We start from the raw sequence: 18420 nt of genomic DNA, 5'->3' as shown, positions 1-18420 counted from the left end.
CTCTCAAGTATGTCTGAAACAAATACACTGATGAATGCTGATCAGTAGCCAGACATCTGGGATGCTGCATTAGTTCATTTCTTTATTTATAATACTGTTCTCTCAGCTGAATCCTCTGAGTTCAACAACTGGAAATGTTAGTATATTGGCTAACCAGGCAAAGAAGAAAGCACAGTGAGGCTAGAGAAAGAAGAAGACAACAGTGGGCTATTAGGTACAATGCACTTAGAAAAGGTGGGGGAGGTAAAGGGCATAAGCAAAGGCTGTCATAGAATCACAGGCAACTGGGGTTGCACACAGTCAGTTGAAGGAAGAGATTGAAAGAAGCATGCAAGAAAAGTGAGGTAACGCAAGTAAATACAAGGCTGAAGAAAGGAGGAGACAGAGCCAGAACGGGTGATGCAGGAACCAATGGCACAAGTGAAGCAGAAGAAAAGCAGGCAGCTGGGGGATCAGCCAGATAGGAGAAACCACAGTTAAAAGGGAGATGGCAGCAAAGAGATTCTGTTGGATGACTACAGGATAAATGGGAATGGGACCAAGCATTGTAATGGGGGGGCAGTTAGCATGTAAAGTGAAGAGACAGGGGTGGTTGCGAAAGTGGAGGGGGGGTTGCATTATATAGGATGGTTATGTTCATAGGTCATGTGTGTTTACTAGGAGAATGACCACAAAGGCCTTGTTAAGCCTAGCCATGCATCCCAAATCTCTGACAAGTTCTGATACCCTTGATATGTAAGGAAGGGCCTGAGAGATGAATAATTTACAGGTTGCCTGTGTCCATTAGAGACATAGGTGCCAAACCAGGGATGAATTTCCAATTCCCCATGCAATTGTCCAAGTTGCAATTCAATTGCATTAGGTAAGAACTCTGCTTCACATGGATGGAGAGCCTGTTCCATAGACGGGGTAGTCTCTGGGATACATACCTGTCTCTTCAGTAGATCCTATTTATATCATAGGCAAGGTTTAAGTCTTTAGAACAGGTAATTCTGGTGCTGTTTGTTTTGTGGATATGCAGAGGTCCATCGAAGTGGGGTCTGACAATGCTGTGTATACCAAGCATAGATCTCACTTCAAAAGCCTGTAAGAGAGAGAATATAGGGATAGGCCCTTGAGGTGGTCTGCATAGGACATTTTACTTATGCCCAGTATTCTTTTAGAAAAGAACCTCTGTGGACATTCCAATTGTTGGATATGCCTGATTAAATACATACCAAAGGGGGCACTGTACTCAATGATAGGTCTGATGGATGCCAAATACAGTGGAATAATGGCTGCCTTGGACTTAGAAGTCATACCTTTGTTTATAAGTTGTGCAACATAGAAAGATTTCTTCATAACTGTAGACAGTGATGGTCAAAGGTTAGATTACTATCTATGTGTGTCCCTAAGTCCATGACTACTGGGTCAGCTCTAAGGGGTGTATTGGCAGTATGATAATTACCAGGGATGGATGACTTCCCAAAGGATACTATTATGCATTTCTTGGCATTTAATTTTAGTCCATGGCTCTGACACCAGTTGTTTGTCTGTGTCAGCCCTCTTGTAGAACATTTGTGTCAGTGTGGGATTCAGTGACAGCTCCTAATTTGCAATCATCTTCTAATTTAGTCAGCCAGAGACCACTGACATTAGCCATGACCTCTGAGAAGTAAACGTCAAAAAGGAGCAGTCCAAGGACTGATCCCTGAGGGACTCCACTTGTGACTGGCCTCTTTGTAGAGGTGGACTCCCCAATTCTAACTTCCTGGGTCCTGTCTGTGAGCCACCTGGCTATCCACTGGGTGACACATGAATTTTTTCCTAAACTCTTCAGTTTGTCAACAATGCCTGAGTGGGGGTATTGTGTCAAATGCCTAAACTCTTCAGTTTGTCAACAATGCCTGAGTGGGGGTATTGTGTCAATTGCCTTGGCCAGGTCAAAGCACACAATGTGAACCATTCTTCAGTCATCCATTCCTTTGGTTACCTTCTCAAAGAAGTTCACCAGGTTGAGTAGGCATGATCTGCCCTCGATGAAACCAAACTGGGTTGGGTCCAGTGTCCGGAGATTTACTATATCTCTATCCATGATAATTCTTTCCATGGCTTTACATATAACAGTAGTGAGACTTATGGGTCTGTAGATGGCTCATCTTTGTGCAGAGGGACTGTTGCCATTCTCCATTCATGAGGCACAAAGCATGTTTGGAGGCTACAGTTAAATAGTAATTCCAGAGGCCCTGATAGGTCATGTTTCATGCTATTTAGAAGGCATTCTGGGATATTGTCTGGGCCCATTGATGCAGTGTTCTTGGTCTTAGAAAGAGTTGGTGGCATGAGGTAGGAAGTCAAATAGGAGAGAACCATTCCAGGGAATGAGTACATGATTTTGGTGATATGAGACAGGAAGTAAAATAGAAGAGATCCATTCCTGGAATTTAGAACATTATTCTGGTGACTGTAGTCTCACTCAAGAAGTGGATTAAGAGTCTCAACAAAGGAGGCAGAAGGTACTAGGTTAAGTGAAACTGGTCCCTGAGATTATAGTGGGAAATAAATGACCCGGGTTGTCATCATGAAGGAGGAGTGGACACATTTTGCAGTGTATGTAGGTACAAATGACATATGAGAAGAGGAAGCTGAGGTGGTAGCAAATGATGTGACAGGGAAATTCCAGGTTAGAGGACTGGAGGTGGCATGCTCAGAACAGCTACCTATTTCAGTGGCCAGCACAATGAGGAAGTAGAAAACTAGGAAGTAAAATCGCCGGTTGTAGCAGCTGACAATGGGTTAGGGGTTTGCATGATTTTTTTAGTTACTGATCCACCTGGATGATTTTGCGGCTCAAACGGGGCCAAGTATGATTAAAGAAACAATAAACATTATCCAGTATCAGTGCAACAAAGGTAACAAAACTGCAAGCAAGCAGTGAAGTATAATTCAGGATGGCATGTAACATCCATGAACGCATATGTAGAACTGACACAAGAATCTGTATAGAAGGTAAAGAGAGTATCTGTACAATGACATATCATCATATAGTATTATGTAATGCATCTGGAAAGTAATATATAAAGAAAGTCTGATGAAGCAGATGTTATTCCAAGAAAGTGCTTACCTACTACAATAAAGGACATATTGATCTTCACTGCTGTGTGGAACCAGATTATTTTTCTTTTTCTTGTATTCAATGGTATCAAAGGCCTTGGCCAGATCAAGGTAGGCTGTATGAACCATCTTGCCTTCATCCACAGCTCTGGTGCCTGACTCAAAGAAGCTGACCAGGTTGAGCAGGCATGAGATACCCTTCACAAAACCAAACTGTGTGGGATCCAGAGTTTGGAGATTCCCTATGTCCTTGTTTATTACGTCCATAATGATGATGCATTCCATAGCTTTGCATATCAGACTCGTCATGCTAATGGGGTGATAATTCCCAGGGTCTGTAGTCACTCCTCCTTTGTGGAGAGGGATGACAGTAGCAGTGCATCATTTGGTAGGGACAAAGCCTGAGATGAGGCTGTGATTGAACAGGGCATACAGGTCAGGTGCCAGTTCACTCTGTAATTCATGTAGAACACAGCCAGGGATATTGTCATATCCCATAGAATCTGTATTCTTGGCCTTGGACAGTGCTGTTTTACCCTGTGCAGCAGTAATACTGGGTGTGTGGCAATCTACTGGTATTGTGATTGGTCCTTTGGTGGGGGAGATAGGGGTAAAGTTGGCACTGAATCTGTCGGCCAGTATATTGGCAATATCTGTTGGCCCGGTATAGGAGGTGCCATTGTGCAATAGCAAATCTGTGTATTGCCGTGGAGATTCTTTACAAAACTATAGAAGGCCTTGTGGTTGTCTTTGCTATCTGCTGCAATTCTGTTTTCATAGCTAGCTTTAGAGGATTTGATGATGGATCTCAACTTTTTTTTGAGGCTGATAAGGGAGTTTTTCCAGTCTTGGGACTTACGTTATTCCACATCAGTTTCCTCCTTCTGTTGTAGAGTTTGTTTATGGCAGGGGACCACCAGATTGGCTTCCTTTTTTTGGAGGAGAGCATCTTAGTTCTATTGGGTATGGCAAGATCCATGCATTTGTGTATGTGTTCGTACAGAGCGTTAGTGTATGATTCAGCAGTCATGCAGCTGTTCTCCAATTCCATGGGTGCTGTGAAGTTAGCCACCTCTGTTTTAGGAGCCCAAAGTTAGCTTTGGAGAAGTTTTTCATGGTGGTTACCTTTGCGGTGGGTGGGGTGGGGATGTTGATTTCCAAGGTGATTAGTTTGTGGTCGGATCTAACCAGGGAGGAGTTGAATATTGTTATAGAGCAGCGGTCGCCCATGTTAGTAATGACCAGGTCAAGGATGTTGCTACCTCTAGTGGGGGTAAGAACAAGCTGGTTGAGGGCATTGGAATTAATGAATTCCAGGAAACTTTGGGCAAGTGAATTGGTACATGAATAGTTTTCCCAGTTAATATAGGGGTAGTTGAAGTCGCCCAGTATGAGAGTGTTAGGTTGGACACTGATATTCTCCAGGGAGCTTAGGAATGTGGAGTGTGAGTCTTGGGACATGGTTGGGGACCTATAGCAGGCTACGACCTGAATCGCTGTCTTACCCAATGTTAGCTGCACCTGAAGTATCTCTGATGTGTTATGTTGGGCTACCAGTCTGGAGGTGTGTGCATCCTTTATGAATATGGAAACATCACTGCCTTTGGAGCTTCGATCCAAGACCTGGGGCTGAAAGAAGTGGAATGAGTTATAGACTGGTAGTGCAGGGGTGCTTTCTGCTACCTATAACCAGGTCTCCGTTACAGCACAAATGTCGATGTCCTCCATTTTAAGGAGTGCTTCGATCGAGTGCATTTTGAAATTTAGACTTCTAATGTTGAGCAGCATGACCCTCAGATTGCATTTGTTTGTAGCTGTTATAGTGGTAATTTGGTCTTTGGAACACCGCCTAAAAAAGGCAATATAGGGGTGGCAAGAGCCTTGGCCAGTATCCAGAAGCCCAGGGGTGACAGATACAGGCCAACTCTGGCAAAGCATCAAGGTATGTCAATGATCTCATCCAAGGCAGACAGATATGTATCAATTGTAGCACCCTTAATTTAAAATTATGAGCCACAACACAATCCATTACATGTTTAGCAAGAGACTTCATAGCTACCTTACATCTAATATCTGACTGATTTTCTAAAATGTGATCCTCAGTCTTCTAGTAGACTTGCCCACATAAAAACTAGGGCATGCACAACAAATAGCTAAATAAACAATGTTAGCTGTATTACAACTAGGCAAACGTCTAAAAAAATATTTCTTCTGAGTTAATGGATGCACAAAATCATTATCGCATAGGATACATTTACAGCAAGAACAGTTCAAACAAGGGAAAGTGCCTTCCTTGGTAAAACATTTAGGGTCAGTGGTCAATTTCATCTCCTTATAGCAGAGTCGTTGTTTGATATTTCTACAGTTCCTATATGCAAACCGAGTCTCTCACTAACATAATGTCTAGTATCTGGTAGTGCATATATTATGTCCCAGTTTCTTATTATCTCCATAACATCACTAGTTGCTCTACTATAATTCATAACATATCGTACAGATTAATGTCCTTTTTGATCATTCTTAACTTCAGTACTCCCAACCTGGGACAAGTGTGGCCTAGCAGTACTTTCTCACTTTGGACTTGTCATCTCAGGTCACTCAACAATCCTTCTTCATGACCCCTTGACCTAAAATCATTAACCATATCTAACATCTGCTCATTACAATTCTCTACATCAGTATTAAGCCTGCTTGCCCGCAAAAGCTGGCTCTTTACAATACCCTTGAAAGTAAGGTTAGGGCGCATATTCTTACGATGCAGATATCTATTAGCTTGAGCGTCCTTTTTAAAAATACTAGTATCTAGTTTTATCTTTTCTAGAGATATTAACATCTAGAAATTGTATCTGCTCATAGGAGTAATGCAATTTAAATTTCAAAAACACAGTGGTGGTATCCAAATAAGTAATAAACTCAAAGAGTTCTTGCTCATTCTCTCTCCATATTAAAAAGACATCATCCACAAATCTCTTAAAAAAAGATATCCTATCATAATGCGAAGTATTATACTCAGATTTCCACTTTCCCAGAGTTAGGTTTGTATGTGTTGGCTACAGAGGTCCCCATAGCCACCCTGAAATCTGACAGGACAAATGTCTATCAAAAATAAAGACATTGCTGGTAAGAACAATATCTAGTAGTTCACAAATAGTCTCAGCCTGTCTTGATGTAAATTTTCCACTTGCACTTATGTACTCACGTACTGCTTGAATTCCATAATCATGGGGAAAAACAGTAAGCAGCTAATTAATATCAAGCATAACAAAAATAAAATGAGTATACTCAACAGAAATATGCTAGTAATAAAGTTTTGTAAAAAAATCCCCTGTATCACATACAAAGCTAAATACTTGGCTCAAAAAAAGTTTTAACACATCTTCCAGGTATAAGGAAATGGGTTCCATTACACAGTCCTTACCAGAGACAATAGGTCTCATTGGTGGATGTAGCAAATCTTTATGTATTTTGGCAACCCAAATAAAACAGGGGTGACCAGATAAGCCATTGTAAAATAATTATATAAATACAAAGTCAAATCTCCTGTCAGCTGTAAGTCATAAAGCACACTATTTACCCTATGAATTACAACATTAAGAGCATTAAACTCTATTTTTGAAAATATATTATCAGGTAAAAAATTATCAATTGCTGGAACTCATACCTCTTATGTGTATCTGGATGTATGAAAATGTTGATGTTAGCTATATAGCCACACTGATTACAGTGACGACAAGGGAAAGTCCTGTTACTGTTAGATGACGATATAAAAAAAGTAGTAGGGACCCATCCAAGATTTAGTTATAAGAACATAAAATCATTAAAACAAATTTTGTGTTATGAGAAGAGAAATAAGAGAGAAATTCTTTCAGTTAGAAAGGGGACTTTCCCCTGTCGTCATTGTAATCAGTGTGGCTATATAGCTAACACCAACATTTTCATACATCCAAATACACATAAGAGGTATGAGTTCCAGCAATACACAGATTGTAGAATGAGGAATGTAGTTTATCTGGCCATGTGCCAGAAATGTAACAATTTTTATGTTGGGAAAATGAATAGGACACTGAGAAAGAGAGTAAGGGAACATGTATATGCTATTAGTAGAGAAAATGAGGGCAATGTGATAGCTAGACATGTTATCCATAATGATACAACACACAACTTTAAATTTTTAGTTTTAGAGTTAGTTACCCCTACAGAAAGACTAGGAGACATAGGAAATTATATAGAGAAAGAAGAGGGGAAGTGGATAATTAGACTACAAGCAGATAGAGGGCATGGCCTGATTTGACAGGGTTTCTTTAAAACCCTTTCTTAAAGACTGTGCCCTAAAACATTGACCAACCGTAATAGGAAATATTATGTATTAGTTATAGTTAATTGTCTTATATGAGATTATATATGTCTTATAACATATTGATTAGAATTTTATTTGTTGTTTATATATGTTTGTTGCATTTTTTAAGCTTTTATGTTGTTGAACACTATAAAATGTATTAGTGAGATGTATATATAAGTGAGGGCACTTTAAATTCTCCAGGATTACTTAGATAGAATTTTATTGGTCGATTTTAAACAAGTCATAATATTTAAATGGAGTTTTTACTCAAGATATTTTGAAAGTCTGATGAAGCGTTTATACAAACGCGAAAGCGCTTACTTGTTCTGAAATAAAGGATTATTAGATTTTTATTTTGTGGGTCTGCTTCGATTGTCGTGGAGTACCAAACATGACATTTAGGTGAGGTGCCAGTTCATTTTGTAGTTCATGTAATACACAGCCCGGGATGTCATCTGGTCCCATGGATGCTATATTCTTAGCTTTGGAGAGTGCATTTTTTACCTGTGTGGCCATTATTACCGGAATTTGGCAATCTTCCAGTATTGAGATGGGCCATTTAGGGAGTGAGAGGGAGGTGAAGTTGGCACTGAAATGATCTGCCAGGATACTGGCAATATTCTTGGGATCAGTATATTTAATGCCATTCTGTTGTAGCTCAGAGCAGATCTGAGCATTGCCATTTAGATTCTTGACATAGTTATAGAATGCCTTTTGGTAGTCTTTGGAATCTTTGGCAATTTTATTTTCATAACTAGCTTTGGAGGATTTTATGAGGGATCTCAGCTTCTTACTGAGGCTGGTAAGGGAGTTTTTTGCATTCTGGGATTTTACTCTTTTCTGCAACAGTTTCTTCCTTTTGTTGTAAAGTTTGTTTATGGCAGGGGACCACCAGATTGGCTTCCTTTTTTTGGAGGAGAGCACCTTGGTTCTATTTGGGATGGCACAATTCATGCATGAGTGGATGTGCTCATACAGTGCCTTAGTGTAGGATTCAGCAGTCGAACTTTCAGTTCCTGTCTGCATGGGTGTCATGAAGTTTGTCACTTCTGACTTGAGTAGCATGAAGTTAGCTTTGGAGAAGTTTTTTATGGACTCTCTGGTTTAAACTCAAGGGAAGTTAAGAACAGAAGGACAAAGATGATGGTGAGGGATTTTAAGGGAGTAGATTATGCTGGGACAAGGAGAGGGTTAAAGATGAGCTGTAGGTTTCTGGCAAGCTGGAAGAGTAAGCCAGTTATGGCAACAGGTCAGGGATGAGTCATGTATATGAAGACAAAGCAAAAAGTGAAAAGACGGGAATGATCATTGTGGCTGCTTAGGAGTGTGATCATTATGATCAGATTAAAAGAGAGGATATGCAAGAGGGGACTGGAAGAGGTGGGGCGATGGAAGAGGCACAATACAAGGAGGCTAGCAAAAACAGCAACAAAGGAGGTCAGCAAAAGTGTGAGATGAAAGAGTATTGGACAAAAGAACCAAGAACCAAAATGAAAGCTTCTATAAGCATACAGCCAGAAACATGGATTGAAATAACACACCATTACAGCTTGAAGAAATATGAGAAGGTGGTTACAGTAGAGTAGGTAAAAAGCATATGTAAAAAATGAGTATGTCACTTCAGCCTTCATACAGAAAGCAAAGGAAGTATGCTGTAGTTGGAGGGAAGTAAGGCAGAGTATGGACAGATGTTAGTGGAGACCAGGATAATGGAGGAAGAGATGGATTGTTGAAGTACAAGAATCAGGTAGGTTACTTCTCAGAGGCCTCAGTAATCTGGCCAACATGCTAGCTGATACCCTGTTGAGGACTGCCAAGATGTCTCTGGAAGACAGCAGGTGTTGTACTCTTGAATAAGGGAGGAAGAAAGAAAAGGTCTGGGAAACTGCCAACTTGCTAGGTTAATAGCAATCATAGGGAAATTCAAGGCTAGAAGCCCAAGGGAAAGGTTTGTCCTGTCCTATATGAAAACAATTTCCAGGACAAGTGACAGAGGTTCATGGCCACAAGAAACAGTCAGTCAAACCAGAATCAGTTTGAGGACCAGATTTTAGAAGAACTTAACCGAAGAGTAGTTGTAGACATGGTGAGCGTTAAAATTCATCAGTGCTTCAGAATTGTTCCAGAAGAGGTGACTGCTAGGAAAATTGAAAGTATTAGCAATAGGGGCAAGATTGTGGGACTGAGGGGGGATCAGGATATGGGATAGCTGTGTGGATCAGAGAGTTTTGGGTTAGTGAAAGGTGTGGATTTTTCAGGAGAAGACCAGATGACATTTGCAGGGAGAATACAGTATTTTAACTTAAATTGAACAAACAAAATTAATTGAAAAAGATTTATATTTATTTTCAAAAATATTCTGGGAATGTGAGCATCAAGACTGTGATCACATTTTAATGTACCAATACACATATAAACCTTTTGAATTTTTTTAAATGTTTTATTTTTAAAATTATCAAGTGTGTGGACTTAAATTATATTTAAGTGCCTTCAGTCTGTTGGTAATTTTTGGGCATGTTACTAATTACATGTACAATACATAATAGTTTAATCGAAGATGGTACTAATGTTGTTTATTCTGATGACGTTATATAGGCAAAACTGCTAAAAGTGAATAAAGATTCAGAATGACAGTCAGTTGGCCTTTTTCTTCTGCTTCAAAGTTTTGTATTTAATGTTGCCATTTGTTCCTTTCCATTAATTTGGTTTTGCTATTATTGTTATTTTACTTACCAGACTTACATTAATCACAGGCAGATCAGAAAATAAATTGATACATAGTATTTGTAAGACAAAAAAAAAAATACCTGTCATCAACGTTCCTCATTATTCCTACTTTTGAAGGACAGCAGAAAGTCATACAAGGTATGTTTCAGATGGAAATATGGACAGACTGGCTGAGAAGTAAGATTGTTTTTCTGGTTAATGAACTTAGGTGGGATGAAGTATCTACAGGGAATAACAGAGAGGAAATGGGGGACTCTGCTGGGGTGTCAGTGACGTCCCATAGCTCAAGACAGAATTGAAATATTTAAGCTACACTTAGTACAGTGAGCTAAGTTTATATGTTGCCCTCTAAGTACACGTCATACAACAATTCTACTTTTGCTTCCCTTCTGATCTGCTTTCAAACGTGATGATATTATGCTGGATGAAATTAATAACAAAGCTTCTCAGTCATTGCTCACCAACTGTTGATCTTGCAACTTGATAACAAAAAAATGGTGATTCGCAATCCTTTTTTAAGATTTTGCTTTATTAAAAATCAGTAAATCGTATACTGTGCATTTGTTTCTGTTTCCCATTATGTTAAAATTTTATAAACCGCAGCACAGGAAAAAAAATTCACATCAGTTCACAACAACTTACATGTGCAAATAATATAGTATTTAAAATCTTATATAAATACTTCAAATGTTCTGAAATACATGTTTTGTTTTTTCTGTATGCTGAAATAAACTATGTACAACTACATACAGTATAACCTCCATATACAGAAAATAGTCCACAGTCTGTAACAAATGAATCTGTTAAACCATTTGGATGTGTGAGTACTGCTTAACACAAGCCTTCCATTAATCTGTTTGCTGATAATCGACTTTACAGGATTGTGAAGATAATAGGCCTGTCACAGAGCCAATGAGCACAAGTTTTAGAATTTGTTTGTGAACAGGGTACTGATCTATAGCAGATTTTTAATTTTTTTAAACATTTGCTAACCAGGTAAGCCCATTATATACAAACTGTCCCTTTTCAGGGGTGAACCAGTAGCACTTGTCTGATCAAGTGACTTGTTCAGAGTCACACAATAGGTATCTGGAGGTGGAATGAATCAAACTCTGTACTCTTTACTAACAGAAGCAGCTCATGAACAGTTCAGAGCTTTAATCCTCTGCTCTACCTGGCAGATGGCACAGAATTCAGATGTGCAGAATGCAAATGCAGAGTCATTCATACACTATACACACACCCAGAAGTGGTTTTAAAGATCGCCAGTCAGCTCAGTGCATGCCTTTGGAATGTGAGAAGAAACTACAGCATCTTGAAAGAGTCCACATGATCACTGGAAGAATATGCAGATTCTGTAAAGAAGGCACCCCAGCTAAGAATTGATCAGGAGATCGTCTTGTTGTGAGGTAGCCACACAAATCACTGTGGATGTGCTACTGTAACAATCTACTGCTTTCTGACAACATATGAATCAACTGTAGCAGTGATGGTAGTACACATACCGACATTCACACAAACCTAAACTTCCCTTCCCTAAAAACAGGAAAAATATGGCAATAGAGTTTACATGGAAAATGCAAGTAGTGAATTATTGTGTACCGTACAAACATTTGTTGGGTGCCTTCAATCCATGGAAATGCTAAGTTCTATGTTAACACTGGTGTTATGATTTCACTCATAAATAATCAACATTTTTATATTTGTGCTGTTTTAATGCTATTCATATTTTCTGCGATTTACTACAGTTTTGTCATATGGTTTTACTTTGCAGCTCTAATCTGTGGAATTTTCTGGGGAGTATGTCTTATGGCAACTAACATATTTGCTTATAAGAGAACCACATTTACATTCTGGATACTGGTGAAAAACAATCATATTTGTTGAACAAATCTGAACAAACGAACATCTAGTAAGATATTCATTCATAGAATTAAGGAAGGATGCCTACAGCAGGGGCTTGCATATCTTCTTTATGTGAATAATGATTAATTTAATAATGCTAACTTAGAATACTGTATTTGAACACTTATCTGTAATGATAACCATTTAATTCCATAGTGCAAATTGCTGTAAGGTATGCATTACAGACGAGATTCTACTTGTAAATTTGACAATCACAAAGTCAGCTTTAATAAGATGAAATTCAAAACTCAGTTATTAGAACCAAGCTTTGTACTCTAGCTGCCAAAGGAAAGATATATACCCTTTTCCAAATTATGTGCAACCTTGGAGTGAGAATACTTAAGTAAGGGAGAAATAGTTTCTTTACAATTTTTGGTGGTATTTATTTATTTATTTTTTCTTGCGGTTTCAATTAAATATTTTCTTTTTTACCTTTTTATTGTCAGCGTTTGACTATAACCCTTGTAACTATCTAATGCACAGGAATACAAGACTTCAGCTAGTCACCTTCACCCAATATTAAAACGATAGTCAGACAAATGTTATTCTGCTCTTATACATACCTAGAGAAGTTTATCTCCATACATCCGCTAACTTTATATCTCATAACACCTCATTAATAATGTTTAGATCTTTCTCTGTCATGTCTTATTGCTGACTTGTAGCCCTTCCTATGTTAGTTGGTTTTCTCACTGCTTTTTTCATCTTCTTTATGCATAATGAATGCGTTTCTGTATCAGTTTGATATACTTCGACAATACTCCACTGAAAGCCAGGAAAGTCATTCACAGATTAACACCTAGATAAAGAAAGAGTGAATGACAATAATTATATGTAATAATCACTATGTCTATCTTGATTAGACTGCATATTTTATGCACAGTATATACCTTATAATGATGTCATTGATTTTATTTCAAGGTACTAGCCTTCATGGAGAATCAAGTGTATCAATACCTTCCTCCATCACTAGCGGGGCGTTTTAAGTTTGTTGTTTTGGAACCTAGTGGAGGAGATGCCTCTGTTGTGCTGTCTAACATACAGGAGTCAGATACTGGAATTTACCAGTGTAAGGTGAAGAAAACTCCTGGAATTGATAGTAGGAAGATTACACTGGCCATATTTGGTAAGTACTGAACTAAAACGTACTGCATTTTATTTCCTGACTAGCAAAGTTAAAGATAAATAGAGAAAATGTTACTTCATAATCTTCTACATTATTCCTATGCATTGCCATGATCCATAGCCTGTGTTTAGTGTTTAGTTGTGGGTGCAGTACTTCATATGATTTCACTATTAGCACACATAAAGTTGTCTTTGCCATTTGCTTGTAAAGAATGATTCTCATTAATCACTGTGATTTTGTAACAGGATCAAAAAAAAATAGAAGGTTTGTTCTTTGTACAACTGTGAATTTTTCTCTTTGACCATCATCTGTTGTGTTCTCTTATTCATATACGAGTATATGAAAATCATGGTGGATGAAAACACAACAGCTAATCAGATCCGTTGATTTCTGCAGTTATCCCCTTTGTGGCTACCCTTCCTGTACCATTGTCATGTGGCAGGCAGTCTATCTCTTTGTCCTTGTCACATTTCAGCACAAAAAGTTTGTTTCACACTGTTCTCTGCAGATCCTTCATTCCAAATATTAATTTGCCAACTGTAGCAAGATTGACAGCTATAGCTTCAAGGAAGGACACATCAAGCAAAAAAACAGGTATTTATTTATTCAAGGATGTTTAACAGGAAACTAACAAAGCACAGTCTGGAGGCACTTTGTCTCATTTCAACACCAATAAAATAAACTTTGATTACTTAATTATTCATGTTCTTAAAACACTTGCCTAATTGCATTAGTACAAAACAATAAAAAATAACCACTCTTATGCCTAACACAGTTTGTTTGATAGTCACAGAAAGCAGTTCTGATTAATTTCAGAAACATGGCATGGGTACAGTCACTTAAAACAGTTACTGTTTAGTACTTGCAAGCTGGAATATTTCAAACATACCTTCAGAGTCTCATGACAAAAGCCTGCCTTCTTTCTTCTATTGAGCAGATGTACTTCCCACCAGGTACTGATTCATTCAATGTGCAGCTCCACTCACTCTCTATTTTATGTTATCCTATTTTGTGGTAATCTGATAAATACTACTGCAGTTACCAAGAAAACTCCAAGCTGCTCTATACAGCATCACAAAAGCATACATCAGTATATTATTTCTAGTTCAAAACTCACTTGCAGTTCTCTCTTTTCCTCTAACACTATTTTAGCCAGACCTAGTTTAAAGGAAGTGTATGTATGCTCACCATACCTTTTTCAGGCAAGCTACAGGGTAACCCTTAAAACAGCAAAGCCATTTTGGTAGCTGAAGCCGTAAATATTTTAATACCATGTGACCAAAATCTCTGCTTCATTTCCTAGACTTCTCTTAATCCCTTAGTCCTTTCCATGAAGCCAGTATCCTGGAAGTGACACTCTCTTATTTCACCCCTTCACCAAAAATGCATGCTCCTTTTGTGTGTGCAGTATAAGTGACCCTGTCCCTTAGAATTACCCTGCTCTTGACTCATTCTGTTTACCCTGATTCTTGGTGCCACATAATGAGACATTAATTTCTCCTCTTCTTATTCCACTTCAGTAGTATCATCACCAGTTGCCTTCCTGTTGTCGCTTACTTCTCTTGACCTGTTCATTTAAAGAGACCCTAGTTAGATGTAAATGATCAGCAACCATGGTTCAGAAAAAGCCACCTTGCTAAAACCCAATCAAAAAAGAAAAAGGTATAGCGCATAGATGACAAATAAAGTATTTACTTATCCAAACGTGGCAGTCTTGAAGTTATAATGCTCCAACTCCCCACAATGAGGTATTAAAGGGCTATGCCCCTACAGAAAAGGATGATTTTCTTTCTTTTAAATGTCTGTCCACAAGTGCTGTTACTTTTTTTGGAAACACTGTATTTAAGGATTAAACATAGTCAAAGCTCTGCTTCCATATCTATATCTATAGTATCTATATCTATATCTATATCTATATCTATATCTATATCTGTATCTGTATCTGTATGTACATGCATGTACGCATGTAAGTGTGCTTAGGTATAAAAATATATGGAGATCTATTAGATAAAATGAGACGCAGAAAGCTGTAAACTCCAGAATAAGGCCTTTACTCAGTGCAAAAACACAAGCGCTTTCAAAGATAAGCTTCTTCAGGTGTAAATAAGCACTAATAAAACACACCTTTATATCCAAAAAGTATATCACATGATATGAAGTCATATGACAATAGGCCTATATGACTCAATTGTATAATAACAACTTATCTAAACTTTATTCATACAAAAATATATGTAAAAAACATATGTAAAAAAACTGTCATATAAAAATATATATACATAGATACATAACTTATATAACAAACCAAATGCTCATCATTTCAAGGGCCTCATCTTTAGTCTTGGTCTTAAAGAAATACATTCATTAAGACCATGTCCATCAGTGCTCCTAAGTCTAGTGATCCAGACAGCTTCCAAACTCTCAGTTCTATTGCTGATATCACCCTGTCTCAAGCTCTCATAAGTCAAACCTAGCACTCTAAAACTAAAAACATGGGAGCTGTCTGTGTTAAGAACATGTCTAGCAAGTGCGTTGGTCTTATTTCCCTTACTAATATTATAACAATGCTCCCTAATATTGCCAACATAAAATGTGGCACAGACCATGCAACATGCAAGATAAACAACATGTTTACTGTTACATGTAGCTGATATCCTAAAAGTATATTTTCTGTCTTGATCAGGGTGAAGAACTATCATACTATCTATATAACAACACCAATTACAGTGTCCACAAGGGTTGGTGCCACTAAAACCACTATCCTGTCTACTCTCTTTGGTATAGCACAATCTCCTCTTGAGGGACCTCTCATTTCTAAAACTGATCCTAGGGACATAGTCAACAATACTGGCAATCTCATCATCTGTCATTAAAACCTGCCAGTGTTTCTTAATAATATCAACATACTTATTCACATCTGCAGTATACTTCAAAGAAATTCTTAAGCTAGTCTGAGTGGATGCTCTAATAGCATCACCAGGAGAATCCTTCCTCAAAGAGAAGAAGGGTCTAGCTTGTTGACCTCGCTTATCTATTACTCCTGGTATCTGTTCTGTTAAAACTTATCATTGTATCCTCTATCTTTCAAATGCCTCATTACCCTGCCTACTTCACACTTGAAATCCTCGTCTCTAACACTGAGCCTGGAAGCCCTCATTACTTGGTTAGTAACTATGTTCTTAAATATATGGAGATCTATGTCATTTGATCAATTTGACTGAATAAGAAATCACTGAACACAACTGACTGAAAAGTCATTTTTTCAAAGTTTTTTTTTTTTTTTTTGGAATATTTGGTCTGTAGAAAGTTTATCAACTGTGATTTAGTTAAATGAGTTTTCAGTCAATTGTGTTTAACAGTTTGTGATTCAATTAAATGAGCAATCAAATTACATAGACTCATATATACATATATATATATATATATATATATATATATATATATATATATATAAAAAACATTTCTCAATCACCATAAGCTTTATATATCAATCGTCATGTGGATTATAGGAGATTTCTAGGCTATCGACCTGAGGTCATTGTAAGCTTAGCCGTTTCATCCCAATGTAATACCACAGAAATGCTAGTCAACACCCAAGATTGCATTTAGTGATGACTGCCAATGTCCAGGTGTGTTGTGGGCACTATCCCCAATAAGAATTTATGGTGACCTATCCACTCCTCCAGGTTCCTCTTGAACAGTATCATAGAGGTGCTCTATTTCATATGAATTGGTAGCCTGTTCCAAAAACGTGGCAGTAGCTGGGAGATAAATCTGTTCTTCCAGCATGTCTTATTTAAGTCACAGGCCATATTTAGGTCTCTGGAATGGGTAACCTTAGTCCTGTTTGATTTACAGATATGCAGCAAGTTCATTAGGTTTGGGTCTTGGATTAGTTTGTAGGCTAGTCATAAGTCTCCTCTAAGAAGTCTATATGGTACGGAGTATAGTGACAGGGACTTTAGTCAGTCCGTATGAGGCACATGGTGGTGCCTCTTGATCTTCTTTGTTAGAAACCTCTGAGGTCTTTCCAAGTGCTGCAGGTGCTTAGTACGGTACAAGCCAAATGAGGCTTCATATTCAATTATGGGCTGGATAAGTGCTGAGTATGGGGGGTTATAACTTGTTTTGGTCTTGAGGTGATGCCTTTAATTACTACTCAAGTGTGCTATGCAGAAAGCTTTCCTTACTACAGTAGACACATGGTGGTCGAAGTTAAAGTCACAGTCAACTTGTGATCCCAGGTCCCTTACCACTTCATGGGTACTTAGGGTATTGTTGATTTGATAGAGTGAAGGGATATTGTTTGTACCGAAAGGAATGATGATGCATTTCTTTGCATTCAGTTTGAGACTGTGACTAATACACCAGTTTTTGGTTTGTGCGTGAGACCCTTCTGGAGTATGCTGATATCATTTGGGGATTCAATGAATGCACCTAGTTTGCAGTCATCTGCAAACCTGGTAAGCCACAACCCCTTAGTTTTGACCTGAACTTCTGAGAAGTATGTACCAAACAGCACTGACCCCTGTGGCACCCTGCTGGTAACAGGTCTTACTGGTTGATGTGGAGTCACCCACTTTGATATTGTGTGTCTGGTTTGTGAGACAGTTTGCAACCCATCTTATAACGAAGGGGTTAACATTCAGTTTGCTAAGCTTATTGGTAATGACTGAATGTGGGACTGTGTCAAAAGCCTTTGTCAAGTCAAGCTATGCTGTGTGCACAGATTTACTCTCATCCATGGCCTTGGTCACATATTCACAGAAATCCACCAGATTTAACAAGCAGGAATTGCCCTTCACGAAGACGAATTGGGTAGGATCCAGGGTTTGGTGGTCACCTATGTCTTTATTTCTGACTTCCATAATGATACATTCCTTAGCCTTACAGATGAGGCTGGTCAGGCTTATGGGTCTGTTATTCCCTGAGTCTATTGCTAGGCCACCTTTGTGGAGGGGAATAACTGTAGCTATTCTCCATTCCACAGGAAAAAAGTCTGTGGTTAGGCTATGACTGGAAAGGGTACTTAATGGTGATGCTAGTTCATATTTTAGCCTGTCTAGAAGACAGCCTGGGATGTTGTCTGGTCCCACAGAGATTGTATTTTTTACCTTGTATAGGGCTTTGAGGGCCTGCTCTTCAGATATGTACGGTGGGAGGAGTTTGCAGGAAGGTTTGTTGTAAGTTAAGAGGGGATAAGTGAATGAAGGTTTGCTATCTCTGTGGG

General features: G+C 38.4%; 1 protein-coding gene across 1 annotated transcript in view; it reads left to right on the top strand.

Moving 5' to 3' along the window:
- Window positions 1-18420, top strand: part of LOC122807239 (coxsackievirus and adenovirus receptor homolog) — a 303246-nt gene that overhangs the window by 250820 nt on the left and 34006 nt on the right. The window contains exon 3 of the mRNA XM_044078322.1: window positions 12986-13190. Coding sequence (XP_043934257.1) covers window positions 12986-13190 — 205 coding nt within the window. The remainder of the gene's footprint in view (window positions 1-12985; window positions 13191-18420) is intronic.

The sequence above is a fragment of the Protopterus annectens genome, chromosome 7.part0 (assembly GCF_019279795.1).
Source record: "Protopterus annectens isolate FY-2018-M chromosome 7.part0, PAN1.0, whole genome shotgun sequence".
Lineage (NCBI taxonomy): Eukaryota > Metazoa > Chordata > Ceratodontiformes > Protopteridae > Protopterus > Protopterus annectens.
This window is presented reverse-complemented; position numbering and strand designations above follow the sequence as displayed.